A 27,976-nucleotide genomic window follows, 5' to 3' on the forward strand; every position below is an offset into this window, starting at 1 on the left:
ATTACAATAACAATTCGCCACATTTAAAAAATCGTCCAAATTTAAATCGAGGTTTGTTTCTTTGCATGTGTTTCCATTTTCTTGTTCTGTGACAAATTCCGACTTTCCGGACTATTTTTCTCAAATTCAGAAAAGTTACATTTTGGTCAACATTTTACCACACGTTTGCAAAGCCGAACTAAAATCACCCATCTCGGACTCGATGCAACTCTTGATCAGGAAAAAGCTTAAATAAACGTCAAATTGAGTTCTACTTTGATGAGGACGGATATTGCATTAAAGAACTCTCAACACATTTGATGGCTGCTCCATAGTCTTTAGAAGCAGTAAAAAGCAACACCAGAAGAGTCAAAGTAGTCTCTTTATGCCAATTAAGTCTGATAGCTAATTGGCAATAATGAAGAGCTCTATCAATCCTCCTTTCTAGGGCGTAGTAAAGTGACAGGTGAAATGCAGGCAGATAGTCACGTGGGTCAGCTTCATGAGACCTAGACAAAATCAGAATACGGATTTGTACCTGTTCAAAAAATCTAACGCAGCGGATAGGTGAGTAGAAGATTGAGAAAAAATTTCCTGTCTTCTGGCAATCAGAACGTGATAGAGACCACAATAAAGTAAGGCACGAGAATGAAAAGGAGAAGAACCGTCACACAGATCTAATAGTTGTTTAGTATAATCCTCAAGTGTTTGGTCAATCGGCTATATTTATGTATTGAAATTATTTACCAATGGACAATGTGGGTCAAAATGTATACAAATAATGTGTATTAGAGTATCGATGTCTCCGGGGACAAGAGAATTACAAACTTTAAGAAAATGATAACATTGTTTGTACTAATCAATACAAAATAAATTTTTACTTTTTTTTCTTGGGCCAGTGTAAATGCAAATTGCCGTAAGGAATAAAAATCCCCGAGACAGTATTTAAGAATGTCCCACAATGCCTGAAATAAACTGAGAACAAAAAACTGAATTGAGTCTACAGGGAGACGATAACTGCCCGAACAGTAGACAATAATAATTCACCAATTTGACAGTTTTGGGGATATTTCAATCTGGGAATCGGCAAGCTGTAGATTTAGACAAAAATATGTTCACCAGTAATGGTTTCATTAATTTTTGATAGACGCTTATCAAATAGCAAAGTTCCTCTTCCCGATTTAAATTAAGGAGACTAAAAACCTGTAATAAAAACACAAATACGTGGATTGGGATAGATTTGTGTCCCCCAACTCAGAAATAGACTCGGAAACTGATTCGTAGTTATCAAATGTGTCTCATGAAATAAAAAATCAATGTATCGTTCAATTATACTCTGTTGTGTTAATTCATCCAACTTTACCTTGTAAAAATTGGTCAATTTCTCAATGTTGTCAACAACTAGCAAATCTCTGAAAGCTCTTATGGCTTGTTTGCCTCTGCTGAATAACAGTTTTTATTTAAAGACAAATACAGGCTGTCAATTTGATTTTTTAGGTGAGTTTCCATTGCTTCTATTAGATGGTACCCGAGATATGTGCTTAGTTCTTCAGATCTAGACTTACCGAGTTATGAGAACTCTGGAATAAGCAAATGAAGTTGTTTTAGGAGAGCTTTAGCAATATCCGACGACATTTTGAAATATTTTTTTACAGATGTGCCCATTTTGTCACATTTAAGTCCTAATTTCTCCAAAGATTTTGCTATAAAACTATTCTGATTTATTTTTACCGCAGAAAACATAACTTTCTCCAAGAATGACCATCGAACGGTTACAATTTTGTAATTTTTCTGTCTCGATTTTTTGAAGAGCGAATGATTGGAGCAATTCTTGATAATTTCCAAAGCAAATAAACATTTTAATGAAAGCATGTTCATATCGTTTCATATTTTGAGCAATAAGAATGCCTGTGAGTTATTATAAAGAGGCATTGTACCACACGGTGGCATTGATCACCTTGTAGACGACATGTAGCTCTGTTCTGTCAAGTTTAGCCTCACATATATCAATCAATCCATTTTCAAGACGCTTTTCGAGGGTTATAATGTTGGAAACGTTTTCTGAAAATATTAATTTCAGTGATGGACCGATGTAGGAAGATTTGTTGCAGAGGGTAAGACACTCGTCCCATTTTCGTAAAAAACGTAATTGGTCGACACGCAGTAAAAGAGCTTCACTTTTACTAATGGACATTAACACCACAAGGAATATTATATGTATTAAAGTAATAAGATTTATATAAAGTTTTAAAAATATCACTATTAGTTTATTTTTTTATTTTTCAAAATATATCTTGACAGTTGAAATCATAAGACTTTTTAAATTACGTAATTATTAAACTCCTTTAAAATTAAATTTAACTAAAATTATCCAAACTAAAAAAATTTAGTTAAAAAATTATATAAAACAATAAATCAATAGAGGATGAGGTGGGTCACTTAAACCTTTTCAAATATTCGCGAGATAGCGCGAATAAATATAGTAGTCACATTGATCGTCAATTGGACAGTTCCAATCCATACTAAACCATGTTTTTTAAAAAAATTTAAAGAGCCTGCATTGTCACGAAATATAGTGCACGTTATTTTGTCCATGTCAACTCTAATACTAGTCAAATATCAAATTTTACAACTTAATAGCGATTCCGAGTAAAATATTGAGCATAAACGATCCAACTCCGCAACCACGAGACTTTTTCTCAACTTGAATGTCGTAGCAATAAGCAATTGCTTCTCTTTCTTCAGTTATAAAACGAAAATGAAGAAATCCTAGTATCGGAGAATTAATGTTTTCATTTCCTTCTTTTTCTCGCACGACTAATTAATGTTTTTTTATTTTTTAATTCTGAAAGTTTTTCTTTGTCGTTCCATCCAAATGAGCTGTTTATAAACATATTGTATATATTGTCTTTAACACACAACAAATAACGTAATAGAATGGGCATCGAGTGCATTCCCCAAGTTATGTTGACCTGCCAATTTTCACTAAAATAAACATCAATTTTAGCATTTTATACTCACGTTGATTGGGGTTCAAAAACCTCTTTTGATAAATAAGCTTTTTTGCATAATTCTCGGCATTTTTGGTACTTTTTCTGTTTGAAGGTTCTTGGCCAAACATCACAACGAAGGAATATTATTTTTATTTATTTTTAACACCAAAACCACGTTAAAAACAGAACAAATTAATCACGTAATTCCGATGCATCTCACAAGCGACTTCATCTTCGCTTGGTAATCTTCCCACGAGCCCACACCATTTCGCACCGGACGGCTATTGAGCTCGTTTTTTAAACTGACTTCCTTCGATATCCTGAACAACCAGTACAATTGGTAACGCAAGTGGACCTTCTTTTGGGGTTGATTTCTACTTTGAAAGAGATCAATTATGTTAGAAGAAGCAAATGAGCTTGTTGAATAAAGTCGGTTTGAATAAAGAACGAGCTAATTTGGTTCTTCTAAATGAATAATATCTTTCAAACTGGAGATAAGAATTTAACAAAACGAATTCGGAATTCTAATATATTTAACTTATTGAACTTTGATCACCACTCCAAAAGTTTCACATTTTTAGTACTTTTATGATTTTAACTGGTGATATTATGAGGATAAAAAATCTTGTAAATTCTGACTTTTTTCTTTATTTTAATTGAGAATTCATTCATTATAAGTAAGGTTCAACGTCATTTCATTAAAAATGGTTTTCCCAAAAAATTTTATTATAGTCTCAAAATTTAGATTAAGTGAAAAATAATAGTCAATACAAAAATCTCTTTATTTAAAGGACAAAAATAACCAAAAACACCAAATAGTTATTTCCATGAACAATGAAACGGAAATAAAGACACCGGGATTCGCTATTTAGCAAGAATGTTACTGGGGAACATAAACACTTCAAAGCAAGTTTAATGAATTCTATTCTTCTGTGAAACACCCAAATACTTAAAAATTATAAAGGACTGCGAAATTTATTAAAAATATCATTACTCTTGGCCATGCTTAAAATTTACCTTTATAAAATTTCAATCTAATTCAAAATGATGTTTTTTTTCAAAATAGACGACTCTTGTGCCAAGTCAAATAACTAAAGTAGATGACTCTTAGGGAAAGTCATTAAAACTTTTAGTTTTTCACGAAAAATGATTTTTTGTTTAAAAATTAGTAATTATTAATAGTAAACAAATGAATTTAAGTATTTGTTAGTTTGTTACTTGGAAATTCATCGCATAATTCGTTTGAGAGAAAAAATATTTCCAAACTATAAAACCAACCACTCCAGTTAAGGCTACTCCTCCTACTGACAATCCAACGATTAATGGCAGATTTAAAGTTTCCTTTTTTTTCTTAGAATAAAAGTTTACCGAATTTGTATAAATAAGTTTATCACCATAAACTACGTTTTCGACACCGAGACTTCCTTCGAAAAACTTGAGGACGTTATTTGTATATAAACTCTTTGTAAATAATTTAACTGATTCGTCCATTTCAGTATTATTTCCAATCATAAAAACAGCAATTTGTTTATTTTCTAATAAATTTATATAGAAATAAATAGAAATACCCGAAACTATAGAAAAATTGGTGAAATCTATATTTGAAAAATCCCGACTTATATAATTGAATAGAATTGCTTCAATGTATAGGGCCTCAACACCAATGCTCAATATATTTTTATCAAATTGAATAACTACACTTTTTACAACAGACAAATTCCAATTAAAATCTATTTTTAATACAAAGAATCATACTGGTATTACGAACTCGGATTATTTGACTTTTTGTTGAAAGATCGTAATCATTCGGCTGACTAAAAACCGCAATGTTTAATATATAATATCCAAAATTAGGGAATGAAAAATTTGAAAGATTAATAGTGCCATTTACAATTTGCTGTCTTTTTAGAATGCTTGGTGTATGCCCAAAAACGCTTGTATCACTTTCATTGATTTCATAAATCCAATTATTTATCTATTCACTCTGAATATCAAAATTAAACCCTCCATGTTAAACTTCCAACACTTATATTTTCAACCGTATCTTTCACTAATAATAGACCGGACATATTTTGGTATGTCGTGACAACATTATCAAAAATTGACACTTCTGCTGACAATTGTCTTTTCAGAATGTTTATCTGATGAACAACAGTAGTAATCGAAGAGTTTAGACTCTATCAATAACAAAAATAAAAGTATACTCTAAAAGTGAAAGAATAATTATTTCCATAAAATGGAATCCTTAGAGAAGTAAAATTAGCAGTTCCCAATATAAAACTAGCCAATGACCCTTGCGAAAATGTTTGAAGAACAGTTCCATTGTGGGAAATATCTAGTTGAATCTTCCATGGGTCGTACACGGATCCGACGATTTCCAAAGTAGAATTCTAAATTGAACAATTTCAATAAACATTTTCGTCCTGCATGATCATTGAGAATCCTATATGAGATAAAGATTCTTCATAAAGTGTTATTGGTTGTGATATTATGACTAATTTTTGAGGAATTAAAATTTGTAATAAATTGCTCGAATATCCCTCATAAAGAATGGTTTCTGTTGGTGGAATGGGTTCAGCAATCGATACGCCTGAGATCTATAAAAAGTATATTAAAATTTAATATTTACAGAAATGTTCAAAATATTTGAAATTCCTGAACTCTGCGCTGTGTTTAAAATCACTGATGATATATTCTGAAGTTGTTGATCAGTCATAAAAGAAGAAGAGTTAGTCGTTTCATTATATGAATTTGATATTTCAATTAAAAATAGCGTGGTAGAAGTAGCTCTATTTATTTAAATAAAATTTTCAACCTTTTTGATCTTGGCGCAGAATTTTCTTTAACGACATTTACAATTCGAACTTTATTGGAAGGAATTCCGAGAAATGCAATTAAATTTTCCAATACGTTAGCTCCGAAGAAATCTACTTCAGGAACGACCGTTGATAGTCCAATTATGACACTCTCAGTAAATTTAATATCAATTGCTTCTGAGCCTTTTAGACCTACGTAAAGGAATTTTGTTGATCGATTCCGATAATTCTGTCCAGAAATTGTGTTATGAACATTTGGAATGGTATCTTTTTAAGCATTAAAAAATATTTCTTAGTACCGCTAGGAAATATTGGGATTGAATTAGTAGACGTTTCAGTTGCTTGTACCCGATTAAAAAAATATCTAATGACTATTCTATCAGTTGGATCAGCATTAATCATTCTCAGTCTCAAATGCTTTGGTACTGTGGATGTAAAATATAAATGATACAACTTTCCTATTGAAAAATAATAACTTTTAATATACCGGTTGCAACAATTGCATAAAATGTCGATATTCTTTTCTGGCAAGTGTAACCGTTACACCAGCCATGATCCGCGGGCCCATTTAAAAGATCGAGGTACCCATCGCCCCGAATAGCTACTGGAGAGAGTCTTCGCTTTTCAGTGTCATGATCCATACTTTCAATTATCATTATGCGATAATTAAGGCCACAACATTTATATGCTTGCCACTCAGCATTATAAACACAATTTTGATCTCTTAGTATTCCTAACAGATTATAAAAATTACATACCTAAATGTTGCCGGACTAAATTAATTGGAATCATGGAACCATTTGAATATATTTTCATACTTGTAGGAATGCGATAGTCTCCAGTTCCTCTCCTTCTATCGCCGTTCCAAGCAAACTCTGATTTTGGAAAAGCCGCACAGTTCGGAGAACCCAGAAAACTTCCATCAGAATCAGTGATCAAAGTTTTCTTATTTCCATCACAATCCATATCAACACAATCAGATGGATTTATTTTTCTATATATAAATGATGTGAGTACTGTAATGGAGGCAAAGTCATGTATATATAGTTTTTACTCGGGAAATTATAAAAACGAATTCTAGATATTATCACCGGATGTTGAAAGTCGTAACTTTTGTCACTTGTCATAATGAAAACGTCTTTAACACAACTTACGGAGTTATATGTGTCAACTGTGATGTCTAAATTGTTAAAATTAAAAAAATAATAACTACCGGAAATGACCATAAGTCCAGATAAAGAAGGATATGCCATTGGTGTTGTCCAATCTTTATTTGCCATTTTAAGACTCCCGGAGATAAAATTAGGAAAAAATATTCCTACTCTCGCATTATTAGTAATTGAAAAGACACTCGAAGCTGTTAATAAACCATTCTATTAAATAAAAATAAAATTGGATACAATTCTGACAGAGGTGTCAGTTTTACAGTCAAAAAATGGTGTGGTCATTAGTATAGTAGAATTTCGAACGGTGACCGTTTGATTACTAGTAAGATGCCTTAAAGGAGAAGGTCCGATAATAAATGTATATACTCCAACGTTATTTTCGATCAAAATAACATTTTCGACTACAATGCTGGCAGTAGAGTGTACATAAATTCCAAAATTATAAAATTTCCAAATAATAAAATCTAAAAATAAAACATTTAATACCATACTTTGGATAGTGAGACAACTCGGTTCTGGAGAATGTTCTTTGAGATGAAAAATAACGACGCCATTTAATCCAGATTTAGCAATATTTTTCTTAAAAGTTGAAAGTCCGCCGTTGCATGAATCACCGCTAATACGATAAGCTATCGTCTGAGAGCCGGCAACAACATTTCCAATCAATTCAGTCTATCAAAATTAATTCGTTAAAAATAAAACATTGGTAGCTTCATTTATTGTGATTGCTCCTTTCCATAATATATTTTGATCCCATTTTCCATTATATAATCCTTCATAGATATGAGAAACGATAAGATTTTGTTCTATTTTTGTACCAGAACTTGTTGATATAATTCCTAGCGAAGTTAAAATCGAGAATTATACCAGGACCAACGGGGCGATATATTATATTGTTTGATACCTCTAGCTTATTTGTTCTATAAACTCCTATAGTCGGTGAATAGCATTCATGAAATGATGACATTCTGACATATGCCGGTCTTAATGAATTAATTTCACCAATGTCCATAAATGTTATCGAATATCTGGCATCAGTTTTACTATCATAATCGAATTGGCCAGTTTTATAAAATTCGACGTTCTTAATACGCGCAAAACCTTAATTTCAGTAAAAATATAAACCTGTATAAATTTTTCCTTCATGTACTGTTTTTCCTACAAGAACACGGCCTCCGAAGGGAGAAAATGTCTGACCTCCGATAATCTTTATATTCCTTGATAACAACCCAACGGAAGCAGAAAGCTGATGGACTGTATTCCCTACAATGTAAAGTTCACCTATAAAATTAAAATTTGTATCGTGCATACCCAAATGTTTATAATTAAGAGGTCTGTTTAGCTCCAAGACTGTTCCGCCATTCATTATATTGTTTATAACGACTTTTTCGCCTTCATTTACATTATAGGATGTCGAAGAAATAATAATTTCATCTCCGATATTCCAATCAACAATATCTTGCAAGTAAATTTTTCTATCTCCAATATTTGCAGTCTTGTTCAATGTAGTAGAATAAATATTTTTGGCTTCGCCATGAAAATCTAGTCCTCCAAAACAAGCTATAATTGAATTATTTTTTCAACTTTCTTACCAATTACTTTAGTACCTACCAACGGACCAGTTATTAATGGAAATGTTGCAGAATTTTTATTCCCAATTAACGTTATTTCGAGCTTTCCACGGAAAGAACGGTCTTCTGTTCCAGCTATTATTCTTCCGCCTCTTATAAAAATAATTTCGACCGACAAATAAAAATCTCGATATCCGGATATTGTTGAGTTGTCAATATCGTCGAATTCTAAAACTCCATATATATGTAATTCCTTTATTTTTGGAAGTTTTACATCCACCAATACGTAAACATCTTAAAGATAATTATTAATAAAACTAGCCTGAAGAAATAACAACTGTATCACCATTTGATGGCAATCCCCCATTTCCAAAGTCTTTACTTGCGTTCCATTTATTGTTTGTAAAACGCCAAATATTAGTATTTGACCATCTCAAAGCATCTTTTGGTCTGTTCCGTGACGGAGGGAGACTTCCTTTATCTGCTGGAGCCTCACATTTTAAATAAAAGCAGCGATAAGCATTAAATCTTATGTTAATTCTTCGAATATCAGAATATTTGTTCGGATTATTTGTTTTTGGCGACATGACTAAGTTTTAAAATTTAATTTACTACCGATGTAGCTTAATTTATTTTCAAGTGAATCATAGTACCAATCTCCATTTTTATTCTGCTCGTGGCTTAAAGGGAGTAATGACATAGGGCGAAATGTACTATCAATAGTAAAAACTCGATCAGGTTTATAATTCATCGGAATACTGACAATTACATAGTCTCCACTCTGTTTGATTATAAGCACGAACATTATTATACAATCAGATTATCAATAACTCCAGTATAAGAGATATTCGTTAAATTGGATTCCGTTGATAATGTAATAAATATTTCATCATTTGTAGGGAAAATGGACATCCATCCAAGAGGTGAAGTAACCCTTTTTTCAGCAAAGTAGCTTGTATCATTTCCATAAGAATTTACTATTTTTATACTGCGCCCCAAATACATATCAGGATTAATTTCTATTTTTAATTAAAATAATTACTATTAAATGACAATCTTGCGAACCTGTATTTGGGTGGGCAAAAGAGCGATTCCAACCCACGAGTGTTATTTGTATTTATTGCACAGTCGGGCGGTATAAGTTTAGAATATGGAACAATATTTGTTTTAGAACCAGTCAAAGATCCATCAGAGTCAACAATAATCCCTTCGTGTTTCCAATTCCATTTGTATCGGTTTTGCGAATTTATAAAATGAATATTTTTCATAAAATATAAAAATCCTATTAGAAATTACTAATATAAATAAAACCAACCTCCTGAAAAAGTTGAACTTGTCCCAGAAATTTTTGCTAAAACAAAACATTGACCACGTGATGTATTGTAGTTATAAAAATTAACATTATTAAGAGTCAATCCACTTGATAGAGGTAGAACAACTCCACTAGAAGAAGATATGTGTGTAATTCCGGGAACGTAAGCTAAAAAGGTTTATTTTAAATATTACCAATTATATCACTGTTATTTAGATATGGACCTGAATTTGAATATATTGTATTTTCAGAATTATGCATAAGTTCTATATTTGCAACCTTGTTTGCAACAGTTACAAAATTATCAAATTGCAAGGCACCACCATTGGTCCATTCAGCTCCCTTTTGATTGTGCCATGAAGTAAAATTGCTAAATTTTGCGACTACAGGAATTCCCGATCTCCACCCTTTATAACGCGGAGTATAACTGCAAGTTATTAGATTACTTTAAAAGAAATAAAACCCTTCAAAAATCCATAGTCCGTACCATCCTTGAGAATGTACTTCGTTTCCTGTGAAAATTCCCATTTCTCCTTTATTTGGTACGATATTCCATACATAAGAAGGCCCGTCAACCGTTGCATGCAATCTGTACCTATATTTACATATTTTAATCAAAATAATAATCACCAGAAACCGAAATGTGTTCCGCCTGCCACAGTGTTGTGCCTTATTATATTTTTCGGATGAGTGACCCAGTATCCAGCAGGAGTGATGTCATCGTTTAATAAACTTGAGCTATGTTTCACGTAAACGAGTAAATTATATTCGAATATATTATTTGTTTCAATTCCATCTTCAAGAAAAAATGCACCGCCCATTATGTTATATCCAACATTTCTTTTCACAACAAGTCCATGAGAACCTTAAAAATTAACTACGTTATAAAACCGTGAATGTTAACAGCCCTGTTGAAACTGTTATGAATAGCACACCCATTTACATATGATTTCTCATTCCAGCCAGAAAGGTGATAATGTATTGGATATCGTCCAAGACGGAACGCTTGTCCGACGTGGTTAAATTCAACGTGTGAAAATTTTCCGATCGCCTCATCCATACTTGGATGTCTCGGAGCAATCATTACTGTTCCTCCAAACTGATCATCTCCTATTTCATCGCCTTCTCTCCCTTGGAAACATGTTTGAACTGCAAATTGGCCTATATTTATTAGATATGAATTTATTTGGATAAAACCCATTTTGAATCCGTCAGGGCATCTTTCTATTTTGAAGGAATAATTCATGTTTTTAGTTCCAATTATTTTTACATTTCTTGTGAGCAATCCAACGTCAGCTCGCATTTTAACCTGTTTTCCATTACCGTAGTTATACGTGTATGATAGTTTACGATATCTAAAATTTTATAAAATTTGGGTTATGTTACTTTATTGGTTCGACTAGAGTTATAATCTTACGATTTAATGATATATTTGCGATTCTATGTATTTCATTTTCTTTAGCACTATCCATATCACCTGTGCTAGATATGATAATAGTTTCATTTTTCTTTTTATGTTATTATTAAACAAAACTCGCCAATCAACAGGATCTTCTAATTCTATAATGTTGATTCCGACATCGACAGATTTCGAGAGCTTAGTCCAAGTTATATTTCGATATTTTCCTTAATGGATAACGATAAAACAATAACCATGAAGTTCAATTATACCTTCACGGACGCCAATAACGTTAGAACCAAAAATTGGGAAAGTTTTTGACAAAAATTTGGAATGCAATTCAATCAACGCCTTATGTTGAAATGGTTTATTTTCTTGACCAATCTAATTTTTTTAATCTAAACCACATTCATTACTTGCAACAATCCGCCATTTGTGATAAAAATATTTTCGGCATGAAGTTCAAGATCCTTCTCGTCAAATGTCAAAGATCCGCCTTAAAATATGATTTTGGCTAAACTTTTAAATACCATTAATTAATAAAATTTGGAGTATTGGTGTATTTACGTCTAGAAGAATATTCAACCCATGAGGAATAACTACAATTTCTCCAGCCTTCGGTATATCATAACCTCCCCAAGTAAACCGAGAAGACCAGACATTTACATATTCAAATAATATATTTGTTATATTTTTCTAAAATAAATAATAAAAATAAACGGCATATGCGAAGCCACTGTCTATAGAATAAACGTTTACTCTTGATTTTCGGTTTCCTATATGTGATCCTGACGTACAAGTAATCAAATTATCCGTAATTCCTTTTATCACACAGATTGAGTTGTCAATTGTGACTCGAGTCAAATTCGTGTTGTTTCTAAATATTTAAATATGAACTACCCAAATCCTTTTCCTACTATCGATATAAGGGTTCCGCCAGCAGTTCCACCCCTTTTTGGACTAATGCGATCTATAAACTGAGTTTTATTGTCAGTATATATAAATTCGTTTGAACTTTGAATAGATAATAAATTCGTTTCAATGTTAATACTACAATTTGTATTATTTTTGGTATCTAAAATTAGTTATGTAAATAAGTAACAGTTTATTTGTGGTGTTTCAACAAAAATAGAACTGTGATTTCGAAAATCAACAATCCTTGCCGGTTTGTTACATATCAACACAGACATATTGTTGCTAAATCCATTTCCCATAATTCCAATTTTTTGTCCGCCACCAAACCCACCTAAAATAATTTGTAAATGTCAATTACCCTTAGTAGGAAAAATATCTGTGATTTTTAATAAGTTTGTATAGTTTTTAAATATGTTTGAATAGCCGTAATTTATGCGTCTTAATTGTACAGCATAGTTTCCGTAGTCTAAATCGGGTGTCACACATTTTAGAATTGTTGCATTTATTTGAGTAATATTACAGTTCTTATTGCCAATGAATACAATATATTTACTTATATTTATGCCGAAACCTGGAAATTTAAATACTTAAAAGTTACCATTATAACTAATTGAAATTTCGGTATTGCGTGAACCGTTTGTTGGGTTTATTCGTGTAATATTCGGACTAAGGGAACCATCGTAGTGAAATAAAAATTGGTTAAAGATATAGTTGCTACTTCTTATCGACATATTTTTGATTCCTGGAGATGAAGAATGTGTTTTACAAAATATCTATATTAGTATTATACAAACATAAATACCATATTTTGCCTACATGATAATATTTCGCAATGTGTACTTTCTATATGTACTGTTGTGTCGTTGCAAATAAAGCCATATCCACTTATTTTTATTTCAGTTCCTCCATATATGCTACCTGACATAGGATTTATATTTGTGATCGATCCATAACTTTTTAAAATGTTATTTGTTTCAAATTTTGCATTACCATATCCAGCAATATAAAAAGAAATGTTGTGATCACCAGAATTTAAAAACGGGATTACAAAAAATACACTTGAATTTGATGAATTTAATGGGAAATATCTCATGTTATTTATTTTTAATTCTATAGATCCATTGCCAGAAATTAGTCTGTCTCCAATAATTTGTATTGTTGTATTTGAGCTTGTAATGTTTTCCGGAATTATTTTTTTGATAATAGGAGTATGATTAGTTGAGAATTCAAATTTAATATTATTAACATTCACTGCATTATATCTTCTTCCGTCCGAAAATATATCAATTATAATATCGGCAAATGTATCATTGGTTTTGAATACATATGTACGACAGTGAATGTTTGTAATTGACAAATAAACAATGTCACATTGGTGACCTCCAATTCTTACATTCGTTTGATTTATTTTAAATCCCCAGCCATTGATGGATACTAATGTGTTTCCTGCCGTTGATCCTTTATTTGGTAGAATTTCGAAAAATTCTGGTCTCAAAAACAAAGAATTTGTTGTACCGTGTTCCATTTCAAATATTCCGTAACCAATATTCTTTACTTTAATTTTCAATAAAGATTTATAGCCAAAAGGAGAATTTTGTGTTTTATTTAATTTACATACAATTTTATTTTCGCCTGCTTCGAAAACAATGCATCTATGTCCATCGAGGGTGACGTTGTTTTGACATATTTTTTTACCAAAATTTATTCCTAAATATATTTTAGACATATTGATTAAACCTATAATTGTGATATTGTCCATAATGCTTTCGTTTGTTTTTACGACTGATAATATTTTAATTAATCCGCAATTCCCAAAGTTAAAAGAAAAGTTTGAATTTACAGAACAGTTAAGTGTAGACGAACAATTTGCTAACTCATAATTGATATGTCGATTAAATTCTTAATTTTAAATAAAAATGTAAACTTGCATAGATAGGGCTTATTCCACCTATTTTAATGTTTAGAGGTAATGACTGATTAATTCCATTTTTAACATTTACAATTCCTTTAAGAGAAATGTTACTATATTTATTAACTGGCAGAGACCAATAAAAATATTTTCCAGGTTTAAAAAATTGACGTTTATAGCTTCCTGAAACATTTTGGTAATTTTTTTACCTTTGTATGTTGCTTGACCACTATCAAACCCACTTTTCACTGGTCTTGTATCGATTAGTGAACGTATCTGTTGAATTTTATAGTTGACGCTAATAATTCCTGGTGGTGTAGACCAGGTCCATAATACCGAGTCTCCGATATTTATGGTTATTTCATTATGAGACCAGATATAACCAACACCATATACTACAAGGTAGTTAGAAATACATAAACTATACTTGGATGTACTCCCAAGTTCGTAATATTGTGTATTACACGGTTTCCAGTTGTTTCACATATCAAAGTTGAATAGTTCACATATTTAACATTGCATGGATGATTTCCGAAATGCACCGAAAAGTCTAACGGATTTTTTGAAAAACCGCTTCCGTGAATATGAATATTTGTCCCTCCAAATATTGATCCAAACGTTGGGAACATTGAATTAACGTTAAAAATATATTTTAATTTTTGTAGTTCCAGTCTTCTATTTTTAAAAATATAAAATTCAATACTGGTTAATAATTTGATTTCCTACAAGAATTTCAAATGAATAATTTCCCGGAAGCATTGATGGAGTTTTGAAATAAAAAGAATTATTTTGACAAGATGACTGATTTATTATGTGCTCGTTTAATTTTAAAAATGTAAAATTATTTCCACATTGTAAATTTGTTATGTTTATTTCCAAAGTTTGATTGCCTTCAATGTAAAAATATAATCTAACCTAAAACGTTCAAAGTTAGTGGACGAAAGTTTTCAATTATTGGCCCCGTATAATTATTATAACTCATTTGGCCAATATTATATGATTCATTAGTATGTAGCGTAACATTATATGTTCCAGGTAACTAAAGAATTACTTGCAATAAATAATGTGCATTTTGGCTAGGAGTCACAAAAGTTATTTGTTTAACTGTCGCTCTAGTTATTAAGGCATTTTTATTTCCGACAAATATCGAAAAATTTCCATAAAACCCCATCCCATCAATAGTTATGTACTTACCACCTAATTGAATATACCTCTTAAATAAACCATAAAGGTCAGTTGAGTTGTGAGAAATAGTATTGACTGAAAGAGGAAACTTGAAACAAAATACTTGCGATAATCGAGCATACCCCAAATTTTTAACAAATATTGATATATTGCAGGGTGAATATTCTTTATTGACGATTATCAAAGTACAGTTGATTTGTTCATTTGATGAATAATATACCAAACAATCGTTTTCAGAAATTCGAATTATATTGTTTATTATTTCTGCGCTAAACTTTGTTCCTTTGATTGTGATATTAGTTCTAGCATTTCTTACTAATTTTTAATATTTTAAAATTTTTTATTACTTAAAATTGGGGAAATATCCAATACTGTAGGAGTAGATCTATTTGTTTTTAAAAACGTGCAACTTCCATTGCAAATAGAAGGAGAATCATTTATAATTACTTCAACTTGTGGATCTTTAAATTGTTGTCTAATCATCGATTGTTGTATTGTAGATTGTAAATATCCATCAACTAATGTTATTGTAGATCCTTGAATTTGATCGTTACCTGTGATATTTATCTATAATTTTATTATTTAATAAATAAATCAAAACCTTTAGTAATTCTGCGTCTCCGTTGTAAGATTTGAATATTATATCAGCCATTAAAGACTGGCAAGTGCGTTGTTCACTGATTGTCACTAATCCAATTTCATTAAAGTTTTCCAAGGCTTTCTGGAAATTTTCGGAATTTATTTGTACTAAAAATATATTATAAATATTACAGCATAAAGGAATCTCGCAGTAATTCCATTTTGTATGATTATAGTCCGTATAGCACCAAGGACCAAACGGTTTGTTGTCAGGATTTCGACAAAAATTAAGTTCACTTGTTTTATTTGAAAAATACGTCGAATTCCAATTTACACATTTAAACCCATTTTTAGTAAAAGATGTCGTCCCAGTATAATTGATTCCTTTCACAGTGGTCTTACAGTCCAAAACTAATTTAGACAAACTTTAATTAAACCTTGTGAAGCTTTAATAGACCTTCCTTTAAATGTAAATATAATATCTCCTTCAGGAGGTAAAGTGGCATTTGAAAGTGACTGACTAAATGTAAAATTTGTCGAAGTGTTATTTTTTGATTTCTAAATAACATCATCCAGTATAGAGTGTACATTTATAACAGTCATTAATGGTAATTTTCCGAAACATTTATGAAAACTATAAGTAACAGTAATGCTGTTTTCAAATTTTACGACAGATACAGCTTCAACAGAGTGTTGTCCAAGAACTCGCCTTGTTTTCAAAATTGCTAGCATATTTAAATCACTGAAAAACCAATTTTATCTAAATTTCTAGCCGTTTTAGACAAAGAAACAAGATCGTAGTAAATAGTTCCATTATTTATTATGTTGATTTTTTTGACTAATACTATTGAAGATTGTACATTATTCATCAATAAAGTCAAGTCAATGCATTCGTAATTCCAATCACTAAATATAAATTTTATTTATCTGACTGAATTGAATTTTCCAGTGTTATTTCATACGTATAAGAAACATAGTCTATACTGTTATTGGAATATTCAATTTCTAATTCTTTAGGTGAATAACCATTATATGCAAAGCATAACTATTCGAATACCAAAAATATAAAACCATTTTAAATATTGCTATATTTGGCTGGTTTTTATCTATTGCGCGAAACATTGATTCCAAATTTTTAAAAGAATACAATCCACAGAAGGCGTTTCCAAAGTGGTTTGAATGAGTTATACTCGATTCAAAATCTTCGACATAAAAAACTGAATCTGATTTTTTATTAAAATTTCGTGGACAGCGATTTCCATATCCGGACAAAATCTTTGCTGAAATCTATAATTTATTTAAAAACTTCTAATTTACTTCTATTTCAGTCAATTGAGATGAAATTGGAGGTAAATTATATTTTCCTACGTTAAATAGTAAATAAGAATTTCCAGGTGTCCCATTAACAATTTTTTCAATTGAATAATTTTTTATAGAATTATTAATTTCTACTATTGTGAATGGCACAAAATTTCCTAGAAATCATAAAAATTAAAATTAACCAAAACAAACAGTAAAATTCAATTTATAACTTGTTCTTGTATTATTATCGACATAGTTTTCTACTTTAATATGATAATCGCCAAGGATCGGATGATTGTTAAATTTGTTTTCTAACTCTTGAACCGTATCTTTAGTTCTCAAAATTTCTAAAATTTCAAAATTTTGAAAGACCGGTTTCAATATCATTGAAATTTATTCTGTATTGAATATTACTTTCATTTTTATTAATAACTATTTGATAAACTTCGTGTGTCGAATTTTCAGCCGTTTGATTATTAAAAAAATAACGCTATTAATAATAATTCTATTAAATTCATACATGTTTTTCATATTGATAGTTGTAATTGATGATTATTTTTTGTTTTTCAGCTACAACTAACTGCAATATTTTGTTAGAATATGGAGATTCAAATAACTTGAACGAAGCTTCAAGTGTTGATTTCCAAATATAATTCTTGTATATTCGGAGAAAATATCTAAAGATTCAATTTATAAATATACAAAACCCTTTATTCTTTTGCATATAAAATGATTTGAATAAATAGTCTTCACAATTTGTCGTCTTAATTTGATAAAAATATAATGAGATACCAAATTTTCAAAAGTAATGCAAAACGAAGATTTGGTATTGTCATTTATATAAAATTTATAATGTCCAGTCTTTGGAGGATAAAAATACCCCGATAGCCTAACAACTTTATTTCCATCTGGCAAATGTTCTTTTCCAGATAAAGCTGTTTTGAAATTATAACCGGACGGATATGTTGCCGTATAGTTTTTTATTTCATTGTTATTAGAAAAATTTAAAGGGGTGTCCCAATATTCGAGTAAAAATCCTCTACTACCTGAAATAATTTATTTAGAAAAGAAATAATAAATACCTGCGTATAATTTTCTGAAGTTTAATGTAGATTTTGTCAAACTGCATACAATTGTATCATTTGAAATAGAATTTATGTTGCATTTTTCTCCTTTGTAATAATGATGTATCAATTCTTACCTCCAACATAAACTTTTGTACTATCATTGTAAAAATATTTTCCAAATATTTTTATTTGAGTCCCGCCAAATATACTTCCTTCATTTGGAATGATCGAATTAATTGCTGTAAAAATAAAGATTGTTTAAGAGTTTAAAACTTGCATAAGCTTCATATTGTCCAAATTGCATGTTGCTGAACAACATCAACGATCCAATATCTGCCTTTGATCTGTTAAAATAATATTTCTGAAAAATTAAATACCTTCCATAATATCGATCAATTATAATACTTCCATTAATACCTCCTATTCGCACGTTTGAAAGTTTACACTTAAATTGTCCAAAAAATTTAGATGTAAGATTAAAATCGTATCTAATATATCAATAAAAATTGTTGAATACGGTTTGCTTGTAACTGGATCAATTATTTCACAGTTTTTGTTTCCAAAATATATTCTAGGATTATAATAACAATAGTTACCTAGTGAACTTTGGAAAAATTTCCTTAGAAACCCCAATTTCGTTATTTAGATAAATCGTTGAATAAAAAGATCCAGAAACAGTTATTAATTGGTCTGCAATTAGAAAATCAATTGGGAACCTGGTGATCCAGTATTTGGGACTACACTCGTTATTCTTGGTGTGCAACTCCACCGAGACTATAGATTATTAAAACAACAAAAAATATAAACAAAAAACATGCAATTGTAAATATGTCTGTTTTGACATATTTGCTCATCCGGAATCCTGATTCCATCAACTTCTACATGCAAATAATAGTTTCCAATTTCCATGGGTCTAAAAATAGATAAATTCTAAAAAGTTACTCTGTAAAACAAAAAATTGCTTTACTGTGTGTTAAATCAGTACGGATATTGCATTTATATGATCTGACAGAGGAATATAAATAAACACGATTTCCTATAGTTCCTTGATTTTCAATATTCAAAGTGAATGCTTCATCGGAAAAGCCTTGAAAATATTTATTCTCTATTTAAACCATCTCCTCTAATCTCAATCAACGTTTCTCCTTCCAAAGATCCGCATCTTGTAATTATACGATCAATTCGTGGGTTTACTGAGAATTAAATAAAACTATAAACCGCTTTGTTGACATCTCATAAACAAAAACAAAGAGATCAGCATCATGATCTGCTAAAAATTTTAATTCGAAATTTTTCGTACTATAGAAACAGATTGAACCCTCGCTGACTACTTTAAATACTTTATAAAGTTTATTGAGTTTTTTGGTTTTCTAAAATAAACTATTAATGCTAAAATAATTTTAATATTTTAATAATTAAAAAAATGCCATATAGTTTTGATTTTTCATTCTATTAAATTAAATTAGTTTCAGTTTCCTTTCCTCCTGCGAAATCACTTTTCCACCCCTAAGGTCCTTTATACGCTAAGATGTGCACCCTTTTTCCACAGAAGTGACCTCCTATCTGATTTCGATTACATCCTTAAGCTCAGTATGAACTCCCATACAATCTTGCTTTCGACGATTCTGGCTGGTCTCAGGCGACCTTACCTGTGCGCTGGGGCGGCCTTGGTCTGAGATCCTGTTTCGATTTGGCTCTTCCGGCTTACCTGTCCTCTCATTCTGACTCCTGCAATCTCTCAGACATCGTTCTCCGAAACCTTCCCAAACGGAAAGTGTCTGCAGATTTCGTCGTGGCAGGTCTCTTATGGAAGGCCCGGTTTGACTTGAGGCGGCCTGAGTCCGAGGATTACCAGCGCCAGTGGGACGAGAATGTATGTCGGTCTTTGTACGAAGAACTCACTCCAAAATTTAACCAACACAGGCTCGCCTGCTTTCGTGCAGGCTGTCACCCAGGCAGCGGTGCTTGGATTGATGCCTTCTCCATTCAATTGGGAACCTCCTGGACTCCAAGTGCCTAAGAATCGCTATCTTCTTACGTGTTGGGCTCAAAATCTGTCAGGCCCACAAATGTCGCTGTGTCGGAACTGTGGACGAGTTCGGGTTACATCCCCTCTCTTGCCCCCCCAGTGCAGGCCGCGCTCCTCGCCACAGTGAACTGAACGACATCGTGAAAAGTTCTTTCGAAGCCGCCGGGGTGCCGTCCGTCCTTGAACCTGTCGGTTTGAACAGAGGTGACGGCAAACGCCCTGACGGCTTAAAATCCCTTATATGGGATTCTACCTGCTGTGACACATTCTCCAATGGGAACCTAGCCATGTCGGCCGTCGACCCAGGCCTTGCTTCCAATCGCGCTGAAGATCTCAAAATTTAGAAGTACGGTCACCTCTCTACTTTTGTTTTCACGCCCATCGCCGTTGAGACCTCTGGGGTCTTTGGCTGCAAGTCGCTTTGTTTCCCACGTGGTTTGGAGAGAAGAATCGCCAAAAGAAGGGACGACCCGAGAGAGTCCTTTTGGCTTCTTCAACGCCTCTCCATTGCCGTAATCTGCGGCAACTGTTTCGCAATTCGTGAGGCTGGGGAGCGTCCTAAACTGTATAGTCTTAAACAAATTTTCTTCTTTTCTAACTGTCTTTATTGAATAAAAAAATTTACGCTAGCATAACTTTGTCTCCATTTTGTCATGTTGGCCCAGTTTGTTTGTAAAAGGTCAAGATGAATATAATTTCTGAGATCTATACTCAATAATAAGGAAATCGATCTTCCAAAACATAAGAAGTATCGACTGAAAAAGAAAGCAGAAAATTTCCTAATTAAAGAGGGGAAACTATATATTAAAGATGTAAACGGTCTGCACAAGCTCGTAATTCCTTCCACGAGCTTAAAAGAGATGAAAATAATTGCACGTGAGATTTATGAAGCCAATCATTGTGGACATTATGTAGGCAAAGATTTTTTATATTGAGAAGAGAGATCATTCGCCAAGTTGTCAAAAAATGCAATTTCTGCAAATTTTCAGTTCCACTAAAACAATATGATAATTCAACAAAGATAAATTCGAATTCAACTTCTCCAAAATTAACTTGAATTCTCCGTATTATAAGAGAATGAACAGGAAGATGGAAGTACATGTGTCGGGCTTCGCAGCTAACCTGGCCGAAACGCTTAAAATCAAGAAATACAGTGGATTATCTCACCGTCATATCTTTGCCCCGATTGCTTTACTATGCCCCGATCGCAATTACTTATTAAAGTGGGGGACCTAGCAAGCAGAAGAAGAAATGATCATCGGGAACGGACATTGCTTTTTCAACGGATATCAATAGCCATCTTGCGTGGGAATTGCCATTTTATTTTATCCTCTGCTACTAATTAAACACGTGATCAGTTGTTACTTCTGAGTTTTTTGTTAATCGACGAAATAGAATTTCGATAAATACAGTAAAACCTCTGGTGCTCGCCACCTCTGTTACTCGCCACCTCTATTGCTCGCCACATATTGTTCAAAAAATTAAAAATTTCTAGTAAATTTTGATAAATATTCTATTGCTCGCCATTTTCTAAATCTCGCCATTAATTTTTAAAAAATTTTTTTTTGGTTAAACTATTTTTTATATAAAAGTTGATCAGAAACAAGAAATTGATGCATTTACTTCTTTGATCTCTGCACAGATTCAACAATATAATGCTGAAAACATTTATAACGCTGATGAAACTGGGATTTTTTACAAATCTATCCCTTCAAAAAGTGTTTGTCAAAAGGTTCGATATGGACATAAAATCCTTAAAGAACGGTTTAATTTTTATTTATTTTTTAGATTTTCTTTGTTGCTATGCTCAAATATGACTGGGACAGACAAAAAATTCCACTTATGATTGGAAAGTTCCAGAAACCTCGCTGCTTTAAAAAATTTTAAAGTCGAAAATTTTGTCGATTACTGTCATTCATCAAAAGCATGGACGACAAGTAAAATTTTTAACGAATGGCTTTTAACATGGGATAGGCATCTAAAAAAACGAAAAATTCTTTTAGTTGTGAATCGATGCCAATCCCATAAACTTTACGCTGATTTAGAGTCAATTGAAGTTCTTTACCTACCTTCGAAGACTACAACAATTCTACAACCAATGGATCAAGCAATCATTAGATCCTTCAAAGGACATTTTAATAAACTTAAATTTGAGTTTATGTTAGAAAAAATTGATAATGGAGAAAATCCACTGGAAGCTCATAAAAAATTAATTTTAAAAGACGGTCTTCTTTTTACATATTTTGCCTGGAAAAAAGTAAAGACCAAAACAATTACAAATTGTTTCGGACATTCAAAATGGATCGAATGTGAAAATCAACTCGAAAGACAAACTGTTGAAATTGATAATTATGATCAAATGGTAAATATCTTGAAAATATTGGACCCGGTGGATAAAGATGATTTTATTAATCATGAATTTACCGAAATATATGAAATTGAAGATTACCTTAATATTGCTGGAGATTCTTTCCCACAAAAATATGACGATGAAGATACTCATAATGACGAATCTCATGTGAATTCAGAAGAGGCTTTGAAAATGTTGAAAAGAATAAAGTCATTCTTTTATCAAAATGAAAATTTTGATATAAATTCGTTGGAACTAATCGACACCGTTATTAGAAATATGGCTGAATTAAAAAAACTATTAAAGATTTTTTAGTTAATTTTTTCCTTTTAATTTCTGTCGATTCTCTTTGTTGCTTTACTCAAATGTGACTTGGAAGGCTCACTTATGATCGGAAAGTATCGAAAACCGAGATGTTTTCAAAATTTCAAAGTCAAAAAATTTATTGATTATTTCCGTTGCTCGCCAAATTCTATTGCTCGCCATTTTTTCTTTGGTCCCGAAAATGGCGAGCACCAGAGGTTTTACTGTATGTATTAAACGTAAAATTCGAACAAAATTTAAAATATACCTCGACTGGGAGTTGAACCCAGAACCTCTCGCGTGTTAGGCGAGCGTGATAACCGCTACACCACCGAGGCTGTAACGTACATGAGGCGATAGTACTCAGTTGAACAAAAACCTTGATTAAAAATGGAAACTAAAAGGAAGTTTGTGGCAATCTCTGTTTTAAGCGAAGAAGAGAAATTACTGATGACCTGGATTTCTAATTAGATAATTTAAAATAGAATTCACATTTATTGTATAATTTGTTGATTTTTTTAAAGATAAAGAAAAACATAAAGAACTTTTTGCTAATTTAAATTTGTCGCCGAGCGGATGGATAGAAATTCCCAGGTAATATCGCGAACGGCATCCGTTGAAAAAGCCAGCTTGTTTCACGGTCGTCGTGACTCATTTTAGAGATGGATGTACCAATCTCATATTGTAGTTTGAGCGCTTTGGATCCATTTATCTCACTGATCTTGAAAGCCAGGGGACGAAGCAGCAGGTATCGGTCAATGAGACATATTTTTAGTTTTCCTAAATTTCGCAAAGGCAGATGCAGATCCAGGACAAGACAAGAAGCAGAGTCAATCTGCGATGATGAGGAAAATGAATCTACGCAGGTAACATCCCACACCAGGACTGAATGGGAATAAAATCGCCAATCAGGGCGTTTTCCGTCCCCACCGGTTCTAAGGGGAATCCAGCGGCGTTAAGCGCGCGCTTCACAACATCATTTAATGAAGAGTGTCTGGGGATCTTGTCGGCAACCCCCTCCTGTCGATGACTTTTCCTTCCTTGTACAAAAATATACCGTTTGAGGAGATCGGTAACACATTAAGTTAATCGGCCGAATGAGGCTGACAAGCACAATTAAAACTGAAACCGGTTGGCCTGTAAGCGGATATTTTCGAGTATGTGCGAGCAATAAATAATATCCCAGTTCCTTTGAACAGATGGAATTTCCGGGATTTTAAGCCCCCGAAAACCCACTCGTTGACACCAGCCGCATATTCAAGCAGGAAGATCAGGAATATTTACATTGAATGGTAATTGAAAACAGTAAATTCATTTTCAAGCTCATGGGAAATTTCAAAACGCGTCTCAGATTCAGTAGCTTTCGTAACACATGATTTTATAAAATCATCAACACTATAAGGTTTTAATGCTAACGTTATATCCCGATAAATAACGTAGTTAGCTTTTACAGCTTCCTCACTGTCATCTCGAACTTTATCGAAAGAAGATTGCTGATTATGCAAACATGCAAGTAGTGCTTTTCTCGCGGACCGTATCTTTGACACTCCTGGGCAATAGGTTATAAATAATAGCTAGATTTAAATTCTTATTACATTTTTATTAAGTCCAAAAAGTAATAGATTTTAAAGCCTATTTTTTATGTTTTTGTTTGGTTTTCTTTCCGGTTTCTCTAAATTCATCCACTGAATCGATTTTTATCTCTGAAATTTTGTTTATTAATTCAGCGTATTCTTCAGAAGCTAAAACTAAAAAATATCAAAAAAACTGAATGTTTTTTGAAATCTCTCGTCCTTCTTACAAAATTCATTTTCATAAATCGAATTTTTTACTAAAATTAATTAACACAATATGACGAATAAACATTGATTAATTTCTTCAATCGGATATGTATCAGTCAAAAATGTTTCTAAATCAACAAAAATTGTTACTTGTCGAAAATAAAAAATTATCTCCTGAAGTTTCACTATCAAATTCACTGTCAGAGGTCAAAGAAACTATTAAATTGTACGCTTGTTTGTATTTAACTTTTAGTAGTTTTTGAAAAGGCTTTTATATCGAATTTTTGATCTTCAGATGACTAGTTAAATAATAAATTAACTTCTACGCTGTTCATATTAATTAAATATTTTTGAGATTTTTGAGCGTCAATTTTCTTTTTTTGAAATTCCTGGTCACTTTTTATCGTATAATTTGTTGGAATTACCTCTACCCGTTCATCTCCTTTAAGTAATATTTATAGAGAAGACAGACCTAAAGGCAGAATATTTCCATTATTTTTGATAGAAATTGAATTAAAATCGAATTGATCTGTTTCAAGAATATTATTTCTTTCTTCGGTAACATTTTCAGTATCCGAAAGTATCGCTTCGATTTTAAAAGTTTCTACAGTTTCTTGTATAAATTTGTATGCGTCTAATATTTCTCCTTCCAGTTCTAGACGAATTTGTTCTATTTTTCTATTTTCAGAACGTTTTAATTCTTGTTGAATAGTTTCGTCATCAATTTTTGTAAGATTTACAGTGTAAGAAGACTCGTCTGATCATGTAATCAAAAATACCTTTAATATTTCCTAAATCTTTTACTGATACACACATATTTTTTGCCTCATCTTTCACAAATAAGAAATCAAAATCATCATGGTTGTCATTACGATCTTCAGTGGAATGTAATACTTTTTTGATAATATCGTTTTGTAGATTTTCTTTAATAAATTCAACGGCATCGACAATTTCATTTTCTAGCTGTTTCTGGATAGTATGTATCATATCTATCACACATATTTATATCATATTACCAGGCTCCTCTTTATTTTTGATATCTAAAAATAGTTTTAATAATGAATCAATACTTTCGACCGATATTTTATTAGTAGACGAGTCGATATCAGGCTTATCAATTATGGGTTGAGACTTTGTGCGCGTTTTTGATGTTTTAATTGTATTTCTGTCACGCTCTTCTTTCATTTCCCTCCTTTTCTGGATTTCTTCTTCTTTTTTTAGCATTTTAAGCTTTCTCTTATTTTCTTTTTTTTCGAGTTGAGATTCATATGGGTTATTTGTTTTTTTCTGGATACTTTCAATGTTACAGGTTATATCGAGAGAAGGTAATGCTTTAACGGTGTCAGTAGGGATTGATTTTTGGGTACTGACGACATCTAATTTATCGGTTTCACGTATTTCTTCAGGCTCTTGAGTCTTAGTTATATCTTTATTCGTGATATATACATTTTCTGGCACTTTCAAAACTTCAAGCGATACAGCTTTTTCAGATTTTTTGAATTCTTCCACTTTCTGAAGATTCGTATTATTAGCATTAGTAGATTTTTTGTTCATTTCTCTGACAACTAATCAAAAATAATAACAATCACGTTTACTTTGACGTAAATTTTCTTTATCTTCTTTTGATAGTGAAATGGTTGGAAGACCACTGAAATTATAAATATTCTTATTTTCATATATTTTATCAACTTTAAAATAATATTAAATAATCGAAAATGATAAATTTAAAAATTATTTACCTCTTTCGGTTTTAAGTAAAACATCATAAACTTTTGTTGGATATATTACCTCGTTACTATGAGCTTAAAATATATTAGATTTAATCTAACTCAATGTAATTTTCTTTTCAAAATTAATAACATTTTTTTCTGAATTGTTTTCGGATTGTACCTCTATTTCGCCATATCGATTGATTGTTTTATTTATTTGATGATTTAATGAATTTGTAATTTTATTCATATCTAATTTAAATATTTATGAAAACTTTTTTGTTTATTTTTTTCAAGTATTTTGTAATAATCTTTTAAAAATTGCTCATCATCCCAAATAGATTCAGTTTCTAATTAGTAAAAATGATTTTTATTACTATAAATAATTTTATAATCTTTTTTAGCTTTAGGAAATTGAGTGACAGCTAAAATTAATCAAATATACAATTACAAAATTTTGATTGTTCAATATTATATTTTTTTTCTTTCTTGATTTTACCTAAAATTTTTTTTTATTATTACCTTTTGCTTTCTCATTATCTTCTGATAGACCCATTTGTGATATGGGTTCAACTTCTTCAGGCGGAACAACTGTCAATGATTCCTTTCCTACTTGAGTTTGAACATTAGACCCTTCAGTATTTTTTTATTTTAATATGAATACTTTGAATGACTAACTTATTATTAAGATTTTGTTTTTCTTTTAATAATTTTATTTCTTTATTTGTTTTTTTAAAAGTTTCTATAACATATTACGAAACAATAAAAACCGTTTGCTTCTTTGATAATAAATTCGAAGCATTCATGATATGTTACAAAAAATAATGAAAATTGATGAATATCATCTTTTAAACTGGAATCAAATTCTCGAATCAACCCCGAAATTCTATTAAAGCTGAAAGGGGGATAAATAAATTTGTATTTTTTGTGAAAAAGACTTGCAGGATGATATTTTGTTGGATAAAGAAAAATAATAGAATCTGGTGAAATAAAATGTTTTGGTCTTATATCTCCAGCCTTAAATGTTGAAATCGGGAAAAAAAATGTTGAAATAATTTTAGTGGCTTCAAGATCTTGATAATCATAATAAAAATTTTTAAAAACAGCAATTTTCTTTTTGTAATAAAATCCATGTAAACTTTTATTTAAAAATGAAGATGGAACTAAATAATATTAATAAGTAATAATGCCTATTTTATTTTTTTCTTTTTCGATAACCCATAAAACTGAATTATTTAATTCAATAAATGGCATTTTCTTGTCTGATTCTATACCCGAATAAAATTTATCTTTTTCTTCAAGTTTTTTCCGATACAAGTTAATAGTATTAGAACCCACAACCACTTGATCAAAAAATGGGTAAATTAAATACAAATCTGGAAAGTTCAAGATTTATTTTACATATGTATATTAACGAGTTTTTAATATTCTGTACATATTCAGATTCCTTTTCAACAAAATGAAACATTCCTTCTATAAAACAAAATAAAATCTACCGTCATTTTTCCATCTGTAAAATGATTTTTCACGGAAATCATAAACACACACTATATATAGTTAATAAATTAAAATACTCAAATAAAATTTATTTTCACGATATTCAATACTCCC

General features: G+C 31.2%; 1 protein-coding gene and 1 non-coding gene across 2 annotated transcripts; both read right to left on the reverse strand.

Moving 5' to 3' along the window:
- Window positions 1–5,377: 5,377 nt before the first annotated feature.
- LOC115230099 (fibrocystin-L-like) lies at window positions 5,378–25,643 on the reverse strand. Its single transcript, XM_036499507.1, is given in 35 exon segments — window positions 5,378–5,569; window positions 5,602–5,667; window positions 5,805–6,055; window positions 6,276–6,511; window positions 6,543–6,782; window positions 6,943–6,968; window positions 7,189–7,404; window positions 7,441–7,626; window positions 7,657–7,793; window positions 7,828–8,055; window positions 8,152–8,514; window positions 8,547–8,820; window positions 8,822–9,114; window positions 9,628–9,807; window positions 9,841–10,013; window positions 10,076–10,432; window positions 10,468–10,703; window positions 10,706–10,998; window positions 11,035–11,192; window positions 11,224–11,314; window positions 11,491–11,620; window positions 11,653–11,732; window positions 11,767–11,915; window positions 12,137–12,311; window positions 12,750–12,910; window positions 12,952–13,858; window positions 14,076–14,255; window positions 14,258–14,455; window positions 14,488–14,710; window positions 16,251–16,382; window positions 17,142–17,299; window positions 18,328–18,432; window positions 21,846–21,856; window positions 24,160–24,424; window positions 25,436–25,643. Coding segments are annotated over 35 exon segments (7,278 nt in total).
- Window positions 23,141–23,213, reverse strand: Trnav-aac. The gene has a single exon. It is a non-coding gene; the product is annotated as a tRNA-Val (tRNA).
- Window positions 25,644–27,976: the final 2,333 nt, after the last annotated feature.

The sequence above is a fragment of the Octopus sinensis genome, unplaced genomic scaffold (assembly GCF_006345805.1).
Source record: "Octopus sinensis unplaced genomic scaffold, ASM634580v1 Contig14491, whole genome shotgun sequence".
Classification (NCBI taxonomy): Eukaryota; Metazoa; Mollusca; class Cephalopoda; order Octopoda; family Octopodidae; genus Octopus; species Octopus sinensis.